This window comes from Chamaea fasciata, unplaced genomic scaffold (genome assembly GCF_029207755.1).
Source record: "Chamaea fasciata isolate MVZ Bird 193981 ecotype frontalis unplaced genomic scaffold, bChaFas1.0.hap1 SCAF_19, whole genome shotgun sequence".
Classification (NCBI taxonomy): Eukaryota; Metazoa; Chordata; class Aves; order Passeriformes; family Sylviidae; genus Chamaea; species Chamaea fasciata.
This window is the reverse complement of record NW_027094104.1, coordinates 7,670,007-7,693,361: the sequence shown is the minus strand read 5'-3', so window position 1 is coordinate 7,693,361 and position 23,355 is coordinate 7,670,007. Positions and strand designations below refer to the sequence as shown.

The 23,355-nt window shown below is 47.8% G+C and overlaps 1 protein-coding gene across 9 annotated transcripts; it reads left to right on the top strand.

Annotated features, from left to right (window-relative positions):
* The first annotated feature begins 1,092 nt into the window (after nt 1–1,092).
* Nucleotides 1,093–21,866, top strand: EXOC7 (exocyst complex component 7). 9 transcript variants are annotated; one of them, XM_066200270.1, is made up of 22 exons: nt 1,093–1,225; nt 2,045–2,110; nt 3,160–3,344; nt 4,012–4,117; nt 4,614–4,836; nt 5,890–6,057; nt 7,058–7,069; nt 11,442–11,534; nt 12,513–12,581; nt 13,780–13,925; nt 14,156–14,308; nt 14,718–14,816; nt 15,415–15,477; nt 15,778–15,844; nt 17,273–17,311; nt 18,338–18,403; nt 19,433–19,553; nt 19,932–20,027; nt 20,302–20,365; nt 20,889–20,930; nt 21,097–21,230; nt 21,611–21,866. In XM_066200270.1, the coding sequence occupies exons 1-22, from the start codon at nt 1,166–1,168 to the stop codon at nt 21,711–21,713; spliced, it is 2,175 nt and encodes a 724-aa protein (XP_066056367.1). In that variant the 5' UTR covers nt 1,093–1,165; the 3' UTR covers nt 21,714–21,866. The 9 variants fall into 9 exon arrangements, with proteins under 9 accessions (XP_066056367.1, XP_066056368.1, XP_066056371.1 ...); XM_066200271.1 differs by lacking the exon at nt 7,058–7,069; XM_066200274.1 differs by lacking the exon at nt 12,513–12,581.
* Nucleotides 21,867–23,355: the final 1,489 nt, after the last annotated feature.

Below are 23,355 nucleotides of genomic sequence, written 5' to 3'. Positions count from 1 at the left end.
AGGACTCGAGGGAGACATTATTTATTTCAGAGCTGCACAAGCCTGGGTGCTCGTTGGGATTCCACAAATCGAGTCATGACAACTATCAAAATCTTTTACTATTTATGCATTTTAGCAAACAAAGGAATTTGTGTTAATTTGCTACAAGTTACATAGTTCTCTTAGTAATTATTATGCTATCTTCTGTTGGGAAATTAATCTCTTGGTTGCCATGCTAATTACTCCGTGTTCTCAGTCTTTCTCTTCTTTTGGGTTGGTGGGTTTCTTGGATCTGCCCCTGCTGGAATTACAGTTACTCGGTTGGAGCTGATTCAGCCCAATTGCTGAGTTGGTTTTAGAGGTTTCTCCTTTATCTTGAGGATTTTGCCAAAATGTCCTCATGGCCCATAAATTCTGCATTCTTTGTGCGCACTATCAGTAGTACATCCCTCTTCCCAAGCTTTGTTAACCTAACTCTAAGATAATTTTAAAAAGTCAAACACTAAACCTTAAGAAGGCAATGCCAGCAATAAGCAATTTGTTTTTGTAACACCTGGACATCACTTAGAACTTGCTGGCTGTTACATCTTTCACGGATTAAATCTCCTTTATTGTTGCTTAGGCTTGAAAGTACACAAAGATCAAACATCAAAGGACATCCTCTCTTAAGAAAATTTTACGCAACAGTGCCACGCTCAGGACGAGAGGACATAGTTTCAAGCTGTGCCGGGGAGGTTTAGGTTGGAGATGAATTTCTTCAAAAAGATTATGATTAGATCGTGGAACGGGCTCCCCAGGGAGGTGGTGGAGTCACTGTTCCCGGAGATGTTTAAGACTGGACGTGGCACTCGGTGCCATGGTCTGCTTGACAGAGGTGGTGTTGGGGCACGGGTTGGACTCGATGATCTTGGAGTCCAAAATAATTGATTCTAGGGTCTGTGACCCATCGCGCCACTCCCAAGATGGCGACGCAGCCCTCCTGCCACTCCCAACGTGGCCGCTCGCAGGGCAGTGCGCGCGCGCTCTCACCCCTGTCACCCCTCGGGCCCTTCTTGGACGGCGCCACTCTCAAGATGGCAGCGGCACTCTCTGCGCATGCCCGGTGCGCCCCGCCGCGCCCATCATGGCGGCGCGGCAGTGACGGGCCGGGCGCGGTGGGAGCGAGCGGCGGAGCGGCTCCGGCGCGATGATTCCGAGCGAGGAGGTGTCGGCCCGCAGGAGGGAGATCGAGGACAAACTCAAGCAGGTGGGATTGGCCTTGGGTCGCTCTGCGGGCGCTGCCGGGGCCGGGGGCTGGGCCTGGGCCCGCAGCCCCCTGGCGTTGCCGGGGAGACGAGGCTGGGTCTGGAGGTCCTCACCGGGCCTAGGGGTGTCCCGGGACCCCTCAAGGGCCTCGTCACCCCCCTCCTGGCCTGGGAGCACCCGCAGGTCCCCTACAAGGCCTGGTGTGCAGGGTCGGGGCATCTCTGCTCACCGCTTTGGGCCTGGACTTCCCCTCTTCGTTCTTGGGAGGATCAGTGGGCTCTCCTGTCAGATTCTTGGCTGCAGCCTGTGAGACCAGCCCTGACAGGCCGCAATTCCCCCTCTACCTGTGGCCTTTGGGGACTTAAGGCCAGCCCTTGCGGGCTGCTGTTCCCTCCCGTCTGTGGGCTTTAATGCCTTAAAACCAGCCCTTGGTGGCTGCTTTGCATTGGCCACTTGAGTTCCCGGCGGATTTGGAGGGTGCCGGTGCAACACCTGTGTTGTGCTGTGTCAGGGAAATGTGTGTTCTGAGTCGTTGTGTCTCAGTGTGCAAAGTGTTAATTTTATATTGTGCCGATGCTCGTGGCATTGAAGGGAAACCACGAATTCATAAACCCCTCGCTTATTACATGTTGTGTCCCCGTCTTGGGTTACTTGCTAGATTTCTGTTAAGAGATGGTAATATTAAAATGTGGCCATAGAATCAGTGTCAGACCAAACATGGCTTGCAGCAGAGTTTGCAAGGTTGGTAAAAACCTGTGTGTAATGTTTAGTGACTTAAACCTTAGTGTTTAGAATTTAAGAGTATTTTTTCATCTTACAGGAAGAAGAAACTCTGTCCTTTATCAAAGAGAGCCTCGAGAAGAGTGACCAGCTCACCAAGAATATGGTAGGGAGGTCCTAATGTTGGGCCTGGCTTTACTTTTTCTTAGGTTTTTAGGTTTATTAGTTTTCAAGGCTGTTGTTGTGACAATCTGAGGGATGTGGAGTGATGAACCACTGGGCAAAGGGGAATCCTGAGAAATGCTTCAATACTGAGCTTCTCTCCTGCTCTGCTGAAGGCTCAGATGAGCTGATGGCCTCATCTCTGCTACAGTCAGTCCTCTCTCTTGTGGAAAAGGTATTAAGAAACTTCAGAATAGTTCATGCAACAGCATCATGTTGTTGCTTCATAATTCAGGTTTTGTTTGGGGTTTTATTTTGCGAGTATTCTGTGTAAAGCTAAAAAGTAATTACTTTTACAGTAATTACTGTGTTGTAATTGCTCATAAGGCCTCACTTTGTATACTATGTCCAGTTTTGGTCTCAGTGCTTTAAAAAAGTCATAGAGGCATCACCAGAGAAGTGTGGAAATCATGACATAGGAGTGAATCTCGTAGGAATTGCCTTTTGGCCTAGAAAAGATGACACTGAGGCTCCTTTTTATGAGCTTGCTGTGGTTTTCCACCTGTCAGAAATGCTATCACAATCCTCTCTAAAAACCAGATGTCTGTGATGGAAAACAAGGTTCCCACTAGACTGGTCCTTGTGCAGCTCCTGTTTGGGTCTCAGTGGTGTGGAGCTAAGGGGCTGCTGGTTTGTGCTTTTCTTGCTCTTTTGACATGGGGCACCTCCAGGCAGTTCCTATAGATTTATTTTCCGTTGGCTAATAAAATTTTGCTTGTCCTTTATTCTGTCTTGGAACATTATCTTCACTCTTTGCAAGCATTTAATTTGAGGTTGGCCCATCCTTATATGGCAGGTGGTCTGTTTTTGTGATTGTTTATAAAACTCAGGACACAGAGGGATGGAAACAGCTGCTAAGGAGCCATGGCAAGTTAGTAGCCGAGCCCAAGAAGAAAAGCTAGGCCCTGAAGATCCCTGAGTTCCCTGCTCTAACTCCTAGCCCACTCCATAGGAAGGAAGTCCTCAGCTGTTGGTTTCTCTCTTGGTGTGCAGGTCTCAATCCTGTCCTCCTTTGAGAGCCGTTTGATGAAGCTGGAGAACTCCATCATCCCTGTCCATAAACAGACAGAGAACCTGCAGCGCCTGCAGGAGAATGTGGAGAAGACCCTGTCCTGCTTGGATCACGTCATCAGTTACTACCACGTGGCCAAGGACACAGAGAAGATCATCAAGGAAGGGTGAGCTGAGCAGACAGATCCTGCTGGGAGCTTCATCCTGTTGGATTTTTGAGATGGAGGCAGGAGAGCTGACTCCACACACCCATGCTGTGCTTGGTACCCTTCCCACACTATTTCCTCATCCCCAGTCCACACTTATTTGACCTTCAGCCATTTCCACAGGGCAGAGACAGCTCAGACTCTGCACTGGGATCTCTTCCAGATCTTGCAGAGATGCTGCCATAGCTATCTCCGTGAGCGCTGGTGGCTTCCCTGTTTCCCTCTGCCCTTTTCCCAAAGGTTTTCCCTGCCCATTGAGGTTGTCACTGCATCCAGGATGTACCAGAGCTGTTCTGGAGCCTCCTTGTCTGAGAGGCTGTTGGATGGCTCTTGTCTGGGGTGTGGTGTGCAGTTCCCTCTGCCTTCCCATCAGGGCCTGTCTGGGAGAGGAAAAGCAAGGCTGAGGTTTGTGTGCTGCTCCATCCTCAGTACTTCTGCCCTTGCTGTGTGGGTTGGGTATCCTGCTGTGTCACTGACTGCAGGCAGAAGGGAATTCCACAATCTCCTCCCAGCTGAAGAAAAGGGATTTGAGATTTCCTTTATTTTTATCCTGAGTCTGGTCTGGTGCTTTCTTGTTATTTTGTTTGCTTCTTGGGGCACTACTTTTTATTTCTGGTTTTATTTTTAGCCCCACGGGGAGGTTGGAGGAATACTTGAATTGCATGGACAAAATTCAGAAGGCAGTGGAATACTTCCAGGACAACAACCCGGACAGCCCGGAGCTGAACCGTGTGGTGGGTCATGGACCTGCAACCTATGGATGAGAGGGGGGAAAACACAGCCCTGCTGGGAGAGGCTGTGGGTTTGCTGCCTGGGGAAGGTGGTGTTTGGGCACAGCTGAAGAAATGATTGCTTTGGCTTCTGTTTAAGCCTGTACTGGGCAGCATTTCTGCTCCTGGCATTTTGCTCTCTCGCAGTTGTGCCAGGAGGACTCTGAAAGCAGCTCTTGCACCTGTGGAGGAGGAGTTGATTGAACGTCCTCCTGAGCAGCTCTTGTCACTCCTTCAGCTGCTTGAGCAGAATGGGTGATCTGTTTAAATCCCACTTGAATGACTCCCAAGCATTTTTTAAATTTAATTCACTTTAAAAGTCTCTCAGAAACAGGCGGGGTTGGCGTCTGAAGCCTGCAATACTTGACAGTAGTTAGGAAGGATGTACTTATGCAAAAATACTCATGAGTGACTGATTACAGAAGTCCTGTTCTGCTTCTGTCCTGCTGTTTTGTGCCAGAAATCCCTCTTTGAGCGGGGCAAGGAATCCCTGGAATCGGAGTTCCGCAGCTTGATGACGCGACACACCAAGCCAGTGCCACCCATCCTCATCCTGGACCTGATCAGTGGGGATGAGGAGATGGACACACAGGAGGAGATGTCCCTGGAGCACCTCCCAGAGAGTGTCCTGCACGACATCATCCGCATTTCGGGCTGGCTGGTGGAGAACGGCAGGAATCAAGGTGGGTGGTGCTGCCTCTTCTTCCCTGTGGGTGTCTGGCAGCACTGGCAGGACAAGTGATGCCTTAGTGGCACCTTTGAGCTGTGTAGTTCAGTCTTTCCAGCACCTGAAAATCCTGATTTTTTTTGTAGTGAGACTGAAGCAATGGTTTGTCACTTGAACAGAATGAGCTGTGTAAACAAAGCACAAATTATGTTAATGCAAAATCTGTCCTCTAGCAAAAATCCACTGTGCTTGCACCTGTAATGCCTTGAGATGAAGCTGCAGTTATCCACTGCTCAGGTTTTATAAATGTGCAAGACATAGGCACTTACTCCCATTTGGGAAATATTTATGACCAGAACTCTTTGTATGAATTGTGACCAAGGGCAGGAGGAAAGCAGCACAGACTTTCTTCACTCTGTACATGTCTCTCCTTTCCTGTTCTGCAGTATCAAGAACTGCCTAGAGCTTTATAGTCCTTTGTTAACTTCTCCTTCAGGATTGAGTGACTTTGTAGACTTGTACAGGAAATATGAACTTTCACATTCATGCAGCTCCAAGAATCACCCCCTACCTCAATGATTTACTCCTGAGGGGGGGATTACTGTGCCTACCAAGTAGGATGAACAATCTTAAAAGCTTCTTAAGAATTTTTCCATGATCAAAGGCAAGTCATGCATATAGAGCATATTTTATGAGTGAGTTTACATTCTGCTTTCAAATGACGAGCACCTCATTAAATTCCCAGGTGCTCTGAATCCTGAAAAGTGTGTAAAGTCTCTCATGCTGGAAACAGAGCACTTGAATTGACAATGTCTTGCACAAATATCTCCTGTCAGTTCCACCACTTGGTAATGGCAGAATTAATGTTGTGTGTGGTGGGAGGGCTGGGATGAAGATTGCAGGGGAAGGGAGAAGAAGTTTTTGAAGAAAATAGGAGAGGTTCTGGGAGGGAAGGATGCTGATTTGGTGTCCCATACCAATGCTGGTAAGTCCCTGCAGGGGAAAAAGTGTCTGCTTTACCTGTGTTCCCTGTGTGCTTATAATGTCATTTTTTATCTTGTCTCCTCAGATTTCATGACAGTTTACTTCCAAATCCGCTCTGTGCAGCTCGACCGCTCCATCAAGGGGCTGAAAGACCATTTCCGTAAGAACAGCTCTTCCTCTGGGGTGCCATATTCCCCAGCCATTCAGAACAAAAGGAAGGACACCCCCACCAAAAAGCCTATCAAGAGGCCAGGTGAGTCCCTGAGGAGGAATCACTGCTCTGGGTATTAACAGATCTTCAGGCCTTCTCATTGCTGAGGTATCTCTGTGTCTAAAATGTGAGTTTAGGGCATTTAGGTGAGATTTTGGAGGTAAGCACTTCTCTGCTCTGGATTTAGCATTGGGATTGCAGACTCTGTCTGTCTATCAAACCACCAGGTCTGTTCTCTGGGTGCTGTAAAGGGAGCAGAGAGGCCTTGTATACAGGGAGAGCAAAGGCCTTAACAAAGGAGATGAGTAAAAAGAGACCTGAGGGGGCTGTAAAAGGATTTGTTCTGAGAACACCTCAGATCAAATCCTCAGCCTTGGCATATGGAATATAGCCTGTGCCACAGCGAATGGAAAGCTCGTGTCTGATAAATCACCTCACGTCAATCATTAGCTATGAATAAATTATTATTGTGCTAGAAAGCAAGAAGCCCTCAGGAGCTGAGATGGGGATGAGGTAGATGGCTACGAAAATGAGATACAACATTGTCTGAAGTTTAAAAGGGCTCTTAAAAGCTCTTGCCTCAGCCTGTCTCAGGAAGAGCTATGGATATGGCTGGTGGGTTATTCCTCCTCTCCTCACAATGCAGTTTTGCTGCTTTTGGTGCAGCTGGTGAGGTTGGTCACTCGAGTTTGGGAGTGTAGGGCTGGAGTTCCTGTCTCTGGAATGTGCCATCTAGTGGGAGCACAGCCAGGAGGGACAGCAAAAGCCAGCACAGGGACATTGATCCTCTGTGTCCCAACACTCTGTTGTCTCCTCTGTGACAGTGATCACATCAGAGAAGTTCATATTTCTGTAGCTTTACCTGGGCAGTACTCCCCTTCCCTATTTTGTCCTGTGTTCTCCAAATACTCTTAGTGGGTTCAGGACAGTAATAAGAAATGTGGCTAAGGACTGGGAATGGATGGGATGGGGAAAAGGAGGAAGAAGAAATACCCATTTTAATTGTGTTGTGTTTATTTTTATAATCCTGATGTGAATGCAGTCCTCATCCCAGGTAATGTGTGTCTATGTGTGTGTGTGCTGGCCCTGGTGCTCACTCTCTTCACTTCTGTGTGTGGAGAGGCTTTGCTGGGCCTCTTCTTGCTACAGCAGAGGGTGTGCCTGGGATATTTGGAGAGGGAGGGCTGCCTAGGGAAGGCTGTGGCATCCAGACATCACCCCTGTGGTCTTCCAAAATCAATCTGTGTCATTGCTGCCGTGCCCTGGAGCTGTCCCTGAAAGCTGATGGAATTGGTCAGTGAATTTCAGTGAATTTTCCCCTGGCAGCAGAGATCCACCTGATAAGGCTCAGAGGCACTGAAAGGTGCTAGTGGGGATCTCTAATTGAGCCATGGGAAGCTCAGGTTGCAGGTGCTTCAGATTTGGTCGACACTTCTCAGTTATCACCTGATTCTGAAAAGGTTCCTGGGTTTTTATTGCTGTGAACTCAGCATGGTCAGCAAACGTTTCTGAGCAGCCTGACAAGTGATAGTATCTCCCCTGTGCTCTTAGGTAAAGAGTCAGGGATGGGGGACATTCTTTATTTTCATGGACATACTGTTGAAAAGTCCTTGGGATTTTTTTAAAAGAGTCTCAGATCTTAGATGGTCCCATAGAGAAGAGAGCACAAATTCCTACAAACAGTGGATGCATTTGGACATCCAGACCTACTTGTCATGAGGAAAGTCTCAGCTCTAGATGTGCCAGAAGATTTTCATGTCTTTATGCCCAGTTCAGTTGGATTTTATGAGATGGAGAGCAGGTAGAGCATGGTCTGAGTGTGCTTTACAGAGCTGATGGTGCATGGAGGAAAAGAGTGTCTCAAGTGATCCATTGGGTTATTGTAATGTCAAGAAAAAATAGTGGCTCATTTGTCTCCAATCTTCCGTGAAGCAGACAGAGAACCAGACTGTAGCTCTTGAAGGACAGTGGATGTTGAACCTCATACACCAGCCATCTCTTATGACTGCTGAACTGTACTTAAGTGAAATTAAAAATGGAGAAAAATAGAGCTTTGGGGCAGAGATTCACTGTTTTTTCTGCAGTTCCATTAGCTTTCAAGTACAGCTCTTGAGGTGGAGGTCTCACACCATCTCCACACTGGCACAGTGGCTCTCTTCAAAGCAACATTATTGTGGTGGTGTTTGAGTCCCTTGGGTTTATCCTTTGTTCAGTTTGGACAAAGGGGTTTTTTTTCTGTTCTGTTACTTTATTTCAGTAAGTAAAGCCAAGTTTGCCAATCTGGGTTTCAGACAAGGGGGTTTTCTGACAGTTCCAACAAGAGACTTTATTTCCTTGGTCCTTGAGGAGGAATATCCCAGTGCACACCCCAATGCACACTTTAACCTGTTCCACGGGGTAAATAACAAACTAAATCTGATGTACTATAACTGTTTTTTTTTTTTTTAACCACAAAACAAAGCGCAAGAGAGGCTAAAGAGAAGGTGAGGTATTAGGGGCAAGGTAACAAGGCAGAGATAGCCCCAGGGACTGTTGAATTCTAGAGAACATGTTTCATACCCATGTATTGTTTCAGAGGGTGTTCATCTCTCTGTTCCTGTTTTGTCTGTTGACGTACCCCATGCTGTCTCCTTTCAGTACATCATGCAGCTAAAAATCCAACTGCTGGAGATGCTTCTGAAGAAGAGTTATCTCCTCTTAAGTGACACTTGACAGTGTCAAGTTGATTGTGGGCTTTTTCTGGTTTTAGTTTGCTGTTTGGAATGTCAGCACTTCCTCTCAGAGAGCAGGTGTATTCAGGTTCCCGAAACATCCTGCTGCAAATATATGTGCGTACAATAAAGCTTCTTTGTGATGCCTGTAGACCCTGTGCCCTCTTTTGACTTGAGAGCAGCAGGCAGCTCAGCACTTTCATGGAAGGATGGAGCCACCTAGCCTGGCTGCCTACAAAAGCCAGAGGGCATTGTCTGGTTTCATGCAGATTCCTGCAGCTGGTGCTTGAGGAAGGAGGATGTCTTGCCAGGCTGCGTGGATAGAAAACTGCTAATGGAAGAGAGAAACAAGAGAATGAGTTGCATTTGGAAAAACGTCTCAGGCATGCCCAAACCCCACTCTATGGAACAACTGGGCTGCAGAAGCAAAGATTTCAGGTGTTTTTTGACCTTTGGAGGCTCTTTTCAGGCTACAGGGGAGCTCTTTTCCAGTTTCCTTAGTGCTCCAGTGAGGTGGTACCTAAAGGCAGGTTGAGTGGCAGAATAAAGAGCCCATTCCTGTTTCCCAGACTGATCACTGCCTGGCTTGAATGTGATGTTTTCATTAGTAGCTGAAGCACAGTCCCATTTGGTTAGGGAGCTGCTAAATAGGGAAAACAATCCTGGAACAAAAGCATTTGGCTTCCACCAGAATCCATTAAAGCCTAATTACGATGCCAAGTCAGAGGGATCCAGCAGCACTGAAGTGATGCCCCCGGACACTGAACACTCGGTCTGTGTCAGTAAACACAGGTAATTGTGCTTATGCAAATAAAATGTAGCATAATCAGCTCCTGAAATTGAGAAAAAGAGGAAAAAAATGAAAAAGAGAAGAGATGATCAAGGGTGGGCTCTGAAAACATCCGCTGCATACCTGTGGAGTGAGAGCCTGCAGACAGCAGCAGCAGTTGTACTGTCTGCTTGGTTTTCACATCAATTCACCCTCTATTTTTACTCCTTTGTATTTTTCCCCTCCCCCTAAATGCTTGAAAATGGGAAAGATGAAAGAGCAGGTGGAGGAACAGTACCTGAGTTGAGCCGCTCTGCAGCTGCTGGGCCAGGGGAGTAGCAGTAAGGGAGTGCCCTCCTTGCTCTGAGGGGCTTGCTGGTGTGCCCAGGCTCTTGAGGTTTCTAGAAGCAGCTAAGAATGAAGATATGGGGTGTGAAGAGCATCAGGAAGCTTGGAAGAGGCATAGCCCTCATTTCATCATATTGTCAAAGTGATTGAGAACACTGAACTGGTAGAAGAATAATATCACCAGTGAAATACTATGTTTTGGGAACCATGTTCTGTTATTTTAGTGCACCAGGTTAAGGCAGTTCAGTAATTCAAGGGGTACTTCTCTGTCCTGTTGTCCCCCACTGTCAGGGGGACCTGAAGTTTCCTTTCCCTTGCCACAAATCCCTTTATGGGATGAATTCTGTCCCGGAATGTTGTTCCAGGAGTGTGCAGCAGTGTGTACTTGGGCTCCCTTCAGCATTTGGGCAGCCAGCACTCATTTCCAGGCTGCACTGTGGCTCACAGTTAGTGGTGGAAGTCGAGATCTTCTGCATGTTTGAAGTATTTGTTATTTTATAGTGGAAGAACAACTCTTAATTTTGGCAGCAGCATTTTCATGTTTTTGGCTTCTTCATTTACTCAGCCCAGTTCTGTTTCATTTGGGTCTCCTATAGAAACCCCTTCCACCTTCCCAAAACTTCCAGTTCCCTGTTGTGCAGGCAACAGCAAAGCTCTGCTATGAGAGGGTGTCGATGTGCTTGTGATAATTGTAGCTTGTTGCATGACAACTAACCTTTTAATGTGGAAACACTGCCTAGGCTTTAGTTGTCACATTAATGATTTGTTTTGTGCTTTCCAGCTGTATATCCAGCACTGCCTTTTGTTCAGTTCTGTCTGGTTTTTGTATGTTTAAAGTATAAATCTTCTAACCCAGTGTTATTTTTTTTCCATGGTTTTAATTGATTTGCAGTTCTTTAGAAGAGAAGTGTCTTGGGGATTAGGGTGGCTTAGTGCAAGTTACACATGGGTGGGCAGCATCCATTATTTTGGGATTCCTGTGATGGGAATTGCTGCTGCAAAAAAAGCCCAGAGGTTGTCACCCTTTTACTGCTTCCTGTACCATTCCTTGTCTTGGCTCTGGGGCTCTTGATGGTTCTTTATTGATTATGCTCAGAAAATACCCCTCAGAAAGGCATCTCTTACTAAGTGACTGCAGTTGTGGCTCTGAGGAGCAGGCAACATGTTGCCAGACAGGAATTGTCCATATGCAAAACCCTGCTTCCACAGCTGAGGAAAAGCAGCAAACCTTGTGTGCTTGGGTGCAGAGCACCAACTTCAGTAAACCCATTACAGAGAAGGGAGCTTCATGCCTTCCCTTCTCTGGTTGTGTTTATCACCCAGCCATACCATGCTGTGTCTCCAGCCTGATTCTGTATCCCTGGCTGGAATTTATGCTCCCAGCCTCAAAGTAGGGAAACATTCTGGAAATGCCATTGTATCTGCACACTTGGACATGAGTTTGGGGTTCACGTTCCCGTGCTGAGCATCCTCATTGCGGCCCAGCATCCTCTTGCTGGGCCCAGGTGACTTGCTGGTGGAGGGCTGGTGTTCTGGGTTTGTTTTCTTTCACTCATTTTCTAGGTCTTCTTGTCTCTTCTCTCTGGTTCTGGTGACAGGCACGATCCGTAAGGCTCAGAACCTTCTGAAACAGTACTCTCAGCATGGTCTAGATGGGAAAAAGGGGGCCTCTAACCTCATTCCTATGGAAGGTAATCACAGCTCCAGCTATTTCACCCTTGACTTTCTCTGTGTATCAGCCTTGCTTTCCCAGGTGGAGCTTCCATTAGTTCAGTGCTTGGTGGACAGCATTGGACTGGGGAACCAAGAAGATGCTGGAGGGCCAAATTATTTTTGTTTTGTTTATTCTATTTATTTAGAATTTACTCTCTGAATTTCAAAGTCTCCATAAGCATGAGTAGAGGTGGAGAGGAATGTTACCTTAACACTGACCCACCACAGCCACCTGGATAATGGAAGCTCTGCTGACATCTGCTTGTGGTGTTCCTTTTCTCTTTTCTTTTTGCCTGGACTTTGAGACATTCAGTTTCCTAGTGACCTTTCCAAACCTGGTGCTGAAGTGTGGGACCACAGGTAGCTTAGTGCATTGTGCCTGTACATCTTCTCTATGCAGACCTGCCTAAATGGTTGTCTCCTGTTTTCTGACCTCCTTTGCTCCTAGAGGTTGTGCCAGATAAGGGAGAAGATGCTTTAGAGCATCTCTAAGACATTCCTGCCTCCTGCTGTGAATCCATCCTAAGCAGGTCTCTGCAGCACCTCTGCTGTAGCCTGCTAAACCCCAGATGGTGGCTAACATCACTTATGTTGGGGGAAATCCTCATGCTGAGCAGGAGAGGGGCTTTGAGTTTGGATTTTTAATGGTTGTGGGTAAAAATTGGATTCTGAGGCCTGCACTCCCATTCAGAACATATGGCAGGAAGTTCAAGGGATTCTTGTGGTCCAAGAAACAACTTAACTCACACTTCTCATCAGGTTTCAAAGGGTTGCTACCGCTGTGTAGCCCAACAAAAGGATTTGGTCAGGAAGCATTCCTGGGACTGTAGGGAAAAAGATGTCCACCAGATCAAATAAGCCAGGCTTGAAGCAGCTTCCAGCCAGAGTGAGCATCCTTGCAGTGACCACCCTGGATAAATTGCGCCTTCTGTTTGTGCCGGCTGCCATCTCACTAGGTCATGAGCATGACTTACGCGTTAAGCACCTTTCCGATGCCCTGGGCGACAAGCACGGGCTGCCTGCGGGTAAGTACCGGGTTGGCACTGGGAACCAGCTGGTCCCCCCCGCTTCCCACTGTGTTCCACTGTCACAGTGTAGCCAGGGCTTTTCCTCTCCCTGGGCAGTCCTGAAGCATGAGCCTCCTCTGCCGAAGAAGCTTTGGCTTTTCTCAGTAGAATTCATTGCTATTAATCACAGCCTCCCCCTAGCCCTCAGACAAGGAACCCACCTTTGTCCAACCAAAGGTCACCAAGCTGAGGGACATTTTCCTGTGGGTGGCTGCTGGCCTGTTGGGTGCTGAAGCAAAGCAAGCAGGAAAGGATTCAGTGCAGCACACACTGCAGTGCACCACTGCACCGCAGGCAGTCTGTGCGTCCTCTGCTGACCAAAACTTCTGAAATATCAACCTGAGGGACCTGTCAGCATAGGGAAGAATTGGTTCTTTTTCCATCAAAAGTCTCTGGGAGGAGAGAAGCAGCAGCCTATAGCTTAGAGAGGGCCTCTCTGTGTCATTGTACTGTCTTGCAGGATGGGGTCTGTCCGTGTCTGTCCCACAGACACATCCAGCAGTGCTTGGCATGAGTTGGTGCTGGCCCTTCTGTCACTTTTCATGCCTACCACGTAGGATCTTTGATGGATCTTTGACCAAGTCATTCATATTTTAGGACTGAGATATTTGTATGCAACATTGTGTGGCAGATAACTCACCTAGCTGTGCTGATATTCCTGCTTTATAGGATGTAAATGTTCATCAGCCTGTTTTTTTCTTGTTTCTGCAAGTGGGAAGAAGCTGCTTTCCAGGACAGCCTTTATTTCCCAGAAATGTTGATGCCAAATGGCAGTTCTTCATCTGCATGATGGATGGAGATAAGGAATTCTAAAAATACAAGCAGAGATGTTGAATAATTCACCTCAGACCTTCCTGAGTTTAGTACTTTGTGTTCAAACCCATGATTAAATTTAGTCTGTATCCCAGAAGAACTCCAAACTTCCCTTCTGTCACGAGGCTGGAAAGAGGTGATGCCCTGATGTGCATTTCCTGAACGGCGGGTGACTTTTCCTGCCTCCTGCAGCATACTCAGAGATTCCCACACAAAAACCCAGGGCAGGAGTGGTGAGAAGATGACTCTTGTTCACACACTTGGATGGGTGCAAAGCCAGAACCAACTTTCCCAGAAGAAGCTCATGCTCCTTGTGTAAACCAAAGGCGTCTTGCCCTTGCAGGGAGGGACGACGTCTTCGACATCGAGATCGACGCGTACATCCACTGCGTCAGTGCCTTTGTCAAACTGGCCCAGAGTGAATACCAGCTCCTGACAGAAATTGTCCCAGAGCACCACCAGAAGAAGACTTTTGATTCTCTCATCCAGGTCAGTTGAGCCCCTGTGCCTGTAAAGGATGCTGGCTTGTCCTCCAGGACCTGTTGAGGGAACCAGGGCCTGCGCAGAGCCTGGAGAACATGTGCTCAGAGTCCCTCTCTGGTACCACAAATGACACACCAGCCAAATGGTCACCTGGAATGGGTGTCCTGCACTGAGCCCTTTGTACTGCATGGGCAGAAGTGTTCTTCCTTCCTCATGAGTCTCTGGCTTTGTTGCAGGAGTCATTGGATAACTTGATCATGGAGGGTGATAACATTGTCTCAGCTGCCCGGAAAGCCATCATCCGACACGACTATTCAGCTGTGCTCACCATCTTCCCCATCCTGAAGCATCTCAAGCAGATGAAGCCAGAATTTGACCAGGTCTTGCAGGTAAATGTGATGGGATTGGAGAGGGTCCTGTGGTTTGCCTTATCTGGAGAACTTTTTGGAATGGATTATCACAGTGGCTTTGAGCAAAGCCATGCTGCTTCTGTCCCCCAGCATGGACTGCAGTTACACAAATGTGCCTTGCTCCTTTGAGCTGGTGAATCAGCAACTCAGCATCTCTCAGTAGCAGCTCTTTTCAGTTCAAGTCCTGTCCTCGATGGACCACCACAACATCTTCCCTTTCTTTTGGAGAATGTGGGATTTCATGTGTTGATGGTGCTGTAAATATTCTTCTGGCATATGGGGAGCTGAGAATGAAATGCTGGGGTGGGGGATGAGGGAGGGTAGGTGCTGGGTGGAAGTTCAGATACTGTATGTTTTCCTTTTCTGATCTATTGTGGAACTATTCCAGGGAACTGCAGCAGGCACAAAGAACAAACTGCCAGGGCTGATCACTTCCATGGAGACCACTGGTGCGAAGGCACTGGAAGAGTTTGCAGACAACATTAAGGTAGGATTCTCCTCAGTGGTCTCTGATCAGGCTTGGAAGAGACTTTTTTTGGAGCAAAACCCCTAGTTTAGCTTTCAACTTTCCATGAAACCATGTAATTTCTGACTGAAGCAGGACATTGCTGGATTGCTTTGGACAGTCAAATGCCAAATGCTTGGTGCTGGTTTCAAACACAGAAGGCCTTTGCCTAAGATCCTTAACTACAAAATGCATGTACTGCAAATAACTTGACCTGAGCATCCAGGCCTCTACAAATACCAAGTCTATCTCAGAATTAATCCTATTTAAAAAGGAAGGAAAATTACTGCCTTGAAAAGTTTTGCAGGACTCATGTTAAGCTGTTCCTGTGTAAGGTGGGCTTGGTGAATGGTAGGTGAGCTGAAGATGTGATGGTCACACGCTGAACAGAGCCCTGAGGTTCTGAGCTGTGTGTGCATGGCAGCTCTGGTTTCTGAGCACCAGGAGATGGCACTGCAAGAGCTGGGCCTGAGGCTCTGGGGAGTGGCTGGATGAAGAAGCCTTCAGCTCACTTGTAGCAGTTGTATTGTAGGTGTCTCCCATTACACACTCACCTTATGTCTGTCTCTTCCCCTTTTAGAATGATCCAGACAAGGAATACAACATGCCAAAAGATGGGACAGTTCACGAACTCACCAGCAATGTACGTGATGATGATTTGAACCATCCTTTGTGGAAAACAGCTTCTGAAGGAGTTTTAAAAAGAGCAATAGGGAAACTTCCTAAATTAAGGTGTCTTGGCATTAACAATTACAATTATTGGTGACCCTTGCTCAGCCATGGTGGGACTGTGTGGGGAAAACCCAGCAGTTCAGAGGAGTGTAGTGATTTGTTTTTTGAATGCCTGTAAGTGTGGGGGGACAAGTGGTTTTCCATGATCCTTAATAGCAGAGCACAGGAGATATAATGTTCATTGCTCCTAAATTCCCTCCCTTGCTTCCAGGCCATCCTTTTCCTACAGCAATTACTGGATTTCCAGGAGACAGCAGGTGCCATGCTGGCATCACAAGGTACATACATGCATGGGGCTTGCTTGGGCATGCAGTTCCTTCCTCAGATTCCCTGGACATCTTCCATTAAGTGACCAAACCTCAACATGCACTGTGAGCTTGTTCTCCTCCTGTCCTTCACCCTGTGATTTGTCTTGTCCTCCGATCTGCCTTGACCACATTGTTGATTATCTGGAGAACTCCCAAGGGATGCAGAGTTCCCTGCTGGCCTTCCACACTTGCTCCTGGCAGGTACACTGAGGATGGTGTTTACTGCTGGTGTGCTCTGAGAGAGGATGCCTGGGTCATTTAGCTCCAAGCCTAGCCCTGGCCTGGTGCTGTGTGACTGTACTGGAGTGAGGGTGGCTTGCTCCAGCTGGGCTTTGTGTGGTGAATAAGCACTGTCTTCTGCTCAGAGTACAACAGCAGCAGCAAGAATCTCCTCAGCCTTGAGGCATGGGCAAGCTGGGATTCTGAAGCCATTTGTGCATCCTGTCAGAGAGACAAGTTTTACTTCTGCCCTTCAGACTGCTGAAGAGACTCACTGCGGAAATAAATGCATAGATCAGAAGCTGAGAGCTGCTTGTGTAGCAGGGTGGTGCTGCTGATCAGCTGGAGTGGGATTCTTGGTTCTATGCAGAGCGGCAGCTCCAGACTCTCCAGTGAGCTCTTGGCCTTGGCAGAGCTTGTGCTTTCAAGAGGTTGGAATAGAGCAGAAGGGAGATTCAGGGGGCATAGGGCCCTGAGGAGGCACAGACTGGAGAGGGTTAAAGAGCCCATTAGAGGCAGAGATAGGAAGCTTAGAGCTGCCTCCAGACTGTTATCTGCAAAGTTCTGTTTGGAAATTTTTGCTAATTCTAAATCAACTCAAACTAAGATGTCTCTGGTTTTGCCCCATCTCCTCTAGCCACTGCCTTGTGCTTTTTCCACTTGCAAGCTCAGTGTGCTCAGGCCCTTCTGGGCCTTGGCTCTCTCTCCTTGGCCAAAGAATTGGTCTGAAATTTTTCTTGGAACAATCAGCTGTTTTCCATGTTGTCCCCTGAATGGTGATGTCAGTGCCGTTTGGAAGTCTCGACATGTTGTCTTGCAGTGAGATCTGTCTTAGCTTGTTGAAAAGTCAGCATAGATTTGAGGTAGCTTTGTATTGAAATCGGGTTTGGACTGATTTGGAATGAGGTGGTGTGCTAAATACAACGAATGACAATGCAAACAATGTCTCCAGCAGGGGACGGAGGTTGGACTCTGCCTTTCCTCTGTGATCTCCATTCCATTTGTGGCCTTGGAGGGACTCCTGCCTGCTCTCCTGTGCACCTGCCTGTGGCTGCTCTGTGTTAATATCTGCTTTGTTCTCAAAGGAATGGTGGTCTCTAACCTGTCTTTTTGCACTTTTGCATTTCTTTTTCTCTCTCGTCCCTCCCCTTTTCTCTCTGCTGTGCCTAATCTCTGTAGTTCTTGGGGACACATACAATATTCCTTTAGATCCCAGAGGTAAGCAAACTTACCCACACCTACCTTTTCATATTGCCTTGCACTCTGGTGATGTATGTTAATTTTTTTATCCTCCAGCAGTTGTAAATAAATTAACACATAATTGAAAAGGGGAGGGTAAATAATCCTTGCCAGTGGGCTGGAGAGAGTAGGGAGGGCTTGTCACCAGCAGACAATGAGGGATGCCACAAGAGCTGAAACAGGCTCAAGACACTCTGATGGCCCTGAATCTGTTTGGCACAGGTAGCAGATTGGCCCAGCTGGTGTCATGCTTTATCCTGTGTGCACTCAGCTCCTTATTGTCCAGCTCCCAGCAACAGAAGCCTCGAGGCCTTTCCCATGGGGTGCTGGTGAACTCGGACCACCCGAGCTAGGTCTGGCTGCCAAATTCTCCGGAGGGGGCAGGAGGAGGTGGCCACCCCACGTGTCTTGTGGGCACAGGGCCCACAAGCCCTCGAGGGCAGAAAGGCATCTTCAGACAGAGGAGCATGTGCCAGCCTGGAGTCACTGCTGCCTGTAGGGGCAGCCTCCCGAGCTGGCACTGTCCTTCCTAGAGCCAGGCAGGCCCTGTCAGCAACCATGGGGATGGCTGAAGCTTTCCAGAGCCCTTCTGCTTGTTTCAATTACTGTTGTGTGCTTGCTGTTAACAGCTCCAGCTCATTGTTCTCTGATTGCCAGTTTCTAGTGCTTACCAACCCTTTTCAGGCTGGGGGAAAGGATGGGGAGGAGGAGTTTAATGGCTGTCTTTATGTTCAAAAGGATGTTCACTGAGCACCTGGAAGGAAAGATTTCTGCCCGGCTGCTCTGCACTTGATGCAGACACAAGGACTGAGAGGGTGCAGAGCTCTTGCCCCCTCACCCTGGATGAGCCGCTGACAGTGGGCTCTGAAGCAGGAGCTGATTTCACTGTCCATGGGAGCTAATTCCATAGCAACAGGGATGAGGCTTGTTGGAATAGAGGCAGGCTGACCACACAACCCCCCTCTTCCCAGGGCATGTTAACTGGCTTAAGACTTTCCTTTTCAGAGACCAGCTCCTCAGCCAGTAGCTACAGCTCAGAGTTCAGCAGGCGGCTGCTGAGCACCTACATCTGTGAGTACCCTGCACACCTTTGATGCATGAGGATTTTAGTTTCTGTGTTTTTCATACATTTGTAATCATGCAATTATTTAGTGTATAAATCTAAACTCCATATACAGTGTCAGCTACTGCTTTCCCATTTTTGGTCAGACAAAACAATTCCTCTCTAGGCCTGGAAATCAAGGACACCTCACTGTCTCAGGCCCTGAAAAATGTAAACAGAAGTGAGTTGGGGGGGAAAAAACTTGGGGTAAATTACTCCATTACCTGAAGCTGTAATTGGAAGATTACCCCCAATATGTAAATGGATCAAAGTAAAAGTATGAAAACCCGTGACCCACCATCCAATTTTGGGTGTAGCCCCTGGGGGGCTTCGTCTGCCTGAAACGTACCTGAAGGCCCTTCAATAAATAAAACTGCTTTTTATTCTCTTAATTTTTTCTAGCCCCTGCTTTTAGGTAGCCTGTAGAAGGCATCACATTCCTGCTTCTGCCCCATGGACACTGGGCTCACTCTGGATGAAGGGCACAGGCTGTGTCTCTTCTCCATGTGGTGGATCAAAAAAGGGTCAGATTGGGAGTTTGACTGTTAGAGTCGGATAGGACAAAGCACAGGGCAGCAGCTTGCTTTGCTGCAGAGCTGTTCCCTTAAACCACTGTCACCTTCAGCCCCATGAAGGCTCCCAGCTGCCAAAGGGGAGTTTAAGAAAGTGAGATCAGTAATTTCTCTTTCTGTTACAATGGAGATCAGGTCCTTCAGCTTCTGAGACCTGAGCTTGCATTGTGGCAGGTTCTGGGAGTTCCTCTGAACCCAAAGTGCACCTCTGTTGCCAAGACATGGAAGGCAGTAGTTGGCAGAGAGGCTCTGGTGACTTGCTGAAGAAAAATCTGTGTAAGGTCTGTTAAGTGCATGTGACTGTAGCCTCTGTAAAGGTAGTCAGGCCTGTGTTGTTCACTTTGCTGTGGGCCCACAGCTTGGTTTGCTTTGTCAATAATAAGTTTCAGTGCAAAACTTCTTGTTCTGTGTTTTTCCCTCTTTAAGGCAAAGTTCTGGGCAACCTGCAGCTTAACCTGCTCAGCAAATCCAAGGTTTATGAAGACCCAGCTTTGAGTGCCATTTTTCTGCATAACAACTATAACTACATTCTGAAATCTCTGGAGAAGTAAGTGTGTGTCTTGAGTGAATCTCCCTCAAGTCCAAGGCTGATTGGATGGTTTTGGAGCAGAGCTGTGATTGAGAGCATTTACTTGCCAGTCTGTCTCATATCTGCTTTTTCTTCTGTCCTTGAAACTCTTTGAAGGTTTTGCAGTATTATAAAAATCACATTACCTCAGAGTGGAAAATAAAAGCATTAGGAAATCCTTTAGGTTTTAGAGAATCCTTTGATCTTGGAAGGGCTGAGGATGTGGCTCCCAGTTTTCACATTTCAAGGAACATTTTATTGTGAAGGGCTGAAAAGAGCTTGTTGATGGGGGGTTGAAATGCTGCCATCCTGAGAGCAGCCCGGAGTGCAGCTGGCTCAGGTTTCCTGCTCTTGCAGGTCTGAGTTGATCCAGCTGGTGGCTGTGACACAGAAAACAGCTGAGAGGTCCTACCGGGAGCTCATTGAGCAGCAGATCCAGACCTACCAGCGCAGGTCAGTGACATGCTCTGCCTCTCCCTACTTCTGTCACTGTGGGAGCTCTCTGGGAGCCAATGCTGCTGGAGCAGTGGGAGAGATTTACCTAAACGGGAAATTTTTCTAAAACCAAAGCAGAGTATTTGATAATCCAACTTGGGAAGGGGTCGCTGTGGGAGGTTTTGGGGTATGTGTTGTCTGAGTTGGCCTTTGGGTCACGGGTGAAGACAGAGGTGCTCTGGTAGAGGTGTGAGTAACCCTTTGCTTCTCTGCTGTCTCATCGCACATTCAGCTGGTTGAAGGTGACAGATTACATCTTGGAGAGAAACCTGCCTGTCTTTCAACCAGGAGTGAAGGTGAGAGGATGGGCAAGGATAGGCTTGACATGACAGAAATTGCCTGAAACATAATCTCCTTTGTCTTAAAAAGTTCTCAGAAACCTTCTTTATATCTCATGCCAGTATCACTCTGCAGAGTGAGCACTGTGGCTGGCACAAGTGGACAGCAGCAGTGCCTTCTGATCTCCCCTGCCCTAGATTCATCCAAGTCTTTTAATATCTGCCTCCATTCTTACATCTTCACCTGAGCAGATGCCTCTGTTTTGGATTTTCAAAACCCTGAGACCTTCCCTTGGAAAGGGTTTGAAGCATGGAGAAGTCTATTTTATGTCTGTTCTGGCTGAAGACTGTCCTTGTTAAACCTACTTCAGCTGAGTGTAGGGTGTGCTGCTCTCTGCACCTCTCTCCTCACTGCTGTAGGAGAGGGAGTCCAAACCAAGTACTGGATGTTGCTCAGGTTGGATGGGGAGCTGTGGGCAAACATTAGTGTTGGGTATTTATTTCTGGAGATGAAATAAGATCCTTTCCCTTCTTGTTGCAGCTCAAGGACAAGGAGAGGCAGATGATAAAGGAGCGCTTTAAGGTAAGGAGGTGTTGGATGGTGTCAGAACATGCCCTGGTTGATTGGGACACACAGATCTGCTTGAGGAGGAGACCTCTGGGTGATCAGCAGGGGAGGGAAGGAGCATCAGGCTTAGTGTGGAGATGTGATTGCAGATGGGATGCTCACTGAGTTTCTCTTTGGGCAGGGTTTTAATGATGGGCTGGAGGAGCTGTGTAAGATCCAGAAGGCCTGGGCAATCCCAGACATGGAGCAACGGGACAAAATTTGCCGGGCACAGAAAACTATTGTGAAAGAGACCTATGGTGCCTTCTTGAACAGGTGAGACCTTCTGCAGCACTGTCCTCTCCTCTTTGGGTTTACTGGGGTCTTGGGGGCCTTGAATAGCCTGAGCAAGCCACTTCCTAATTGTCCTGTCTTAGCTTCTCTACTTTGCACACTCAGACATCCCCAATTGACCATGAGTATTTGCAGATATCTGCTGTCACCCTGATTCCTTGTTCAGTGAGCACAAAGCCCTGAGCCACTCTGGGCTGTTCATGTAAAACTTGTGAGGCCAGTTGTAACCAGGTCACCTGCTCTATTCAGGATACTCTGAATTCGAGTGGGGTGTGCTGGAGTGAAGCTGATTTCTGACAGAGGAGGGGCTAGTGAGTCTCTTTGCTGTGTTCCAGTTGTTTGTCACCTGTTTCCTTTTGCAGATATGGCAACGTGCCCTTCACCAAGAACCCTGAGAAATACATCAAATACCAGGTGGACCAGGTGGGGGAGATGATAGAGAAGCTGTTTGACACATCAGCATAAATTTCCAGCTGTTGTGAACTCTCCAGCTTCCAAGTACAAGCCAGTGCTCTCTCACCAATCCTTGGGACTCCCTTCCCTTCTCCCCTGCCCCATTGTGGTGGGCAGGGTGTTATAATTGTATTTATCAGATTTATAAACCTGTGGAAACACTAACTCCTGGCTGTCTTTGCTCCAGATTCATGAGATAAGGCAAAGTCTGCCTTGTGGGCTCCTGTGTGGGCACATCCACCTCACCTGGGTTTGTGTTAATGCCTTGATGTGCAGCAGACAGGGGAGTGTGTTTAAAAAACAAAACAAAAGAAAAATACACAAAAAAGAGAAGAAAATCTGTATGGGTACAGCCCTTTTGTTCAGGGCAGAAGGGCTATGAGTCCTTCTGTTCAGGGCTGTGAGCTCCAAATAGTGCCACCTGCTTCCCTGATGGGTTTTGGGATTCTCAGTTCTGTAGGATCCCGAATTATTTTCACATTGGTAATCTCAACTGTTATTAATGTCAGTGATGGTGCTCAATGCTGATTCTGGGGTTTGTGGGTGCCTGGCAAGGCTGCAGTCCCATCATGTACAGGGATGTTTTACCCCCAAACCAGACCTGTATCAGTGCTCTGTTCCACATGAGGCAGTGGGGTGATGGCAGGGCCTGGAGCTGTGACAGAGCAGTGGAAGCAGAGGGAGCTCCATGGTGGCCTGGCTGGGTGCTGCTCCTTATTGATCTGGGGCAGAGCAGGTGTTCCCATAGTGATTTCCACTCAGCACCTTCCTTCCATCTCTGTTTGTCCCCTGTCTTCCTAAATCTGATGCATCTCTTTCCTGCAAGCAGCCAAGCCCATTCCCTTTGTTTAACCCATGGGCAGCACGTGAAGAACAAGTGCTGCTCTCAAACATGCCCTGGAGCAATCCTGGCAGGCTTTGAATCGGGAGCTGGACTCTGACACTTTACACCCAAGCTTTTCAGACCTTGGAGCACCTGTGTCGTATCTGTGGTCTCTGACCAGGCACTTCCTGCTCCCCTCTCCCTCTCTCCTGCTGCCTGCACCATTGTTTGCCTGTAACAATAGAAATACAGGGTTTCCATAGAGTGAGGAGCACTTACAATAGCTGCTGCTTTGCAGATCCGTCCTTCACCTGAGCAGTGTTTACAGCAGTGTTTGCTGGTGTCTGATGAGCCCAGCAGTGGAAGAGCTGTTGGATGTTAGAACGTGGATGAGAGAGCACAGGTCATGCTGTGGCAGACCCAGCTGCCTGCCTGGGCTGTGCCTTCCTCAGACAGATGTTATTCAGGTAGCTCCTGCCCTTTCTGAACCCCTTACCTTCTCTTCCTCAGGTGTAGCAAATTCCTGAAAAACAGCAGTTTTGACAGGCTCATCCAGCCCAGAGCTGGAACACGGTGTGAGTTCAAGTTTTCATCACTTCACCTGACTGTTTTTATGTGTCTGACCATGCAGGCTCACAGTGCCAACAAAAGAACCCTCCCTGCAGAAACCTTCCTCCTGCTGTCAAATCTCAAATGTCTGTGGAAACCTGAGATCTTGTACTTGCTGTTTTTAACCTCTGTCAGATCCAAGAGCCTCTGGAGGCCAGCAGGCGCCGGACAGTGTTTTTATACATAAGCAAAGCTCTGCTGACTTGTGTTTCATGTAGTGTT

Coding starts and splice junctions, on each gene's coding strand:
- EXOC7 (XM_066200270.1), top strand. CDS start 1,166: ATGATTCCGAGCGAGGAGGTGTCGGCCCGCAGGAGGGAGATCGAGGAC. Junction 1,226..2,044: donor TCGAGGACAAACTCAAGCAG/GTGGGATTGGCC, acceptor TTCATCTTACAG/GAAGAAGAAACTCTGTCCTT. Junction 17,312..18,337: donor TATTCCTTTAGATCCCAGAG/GTAAGCAAACTT, acceptor TTTCCTTTTCAG/AGACCAGCTCCTCAGCCAGT.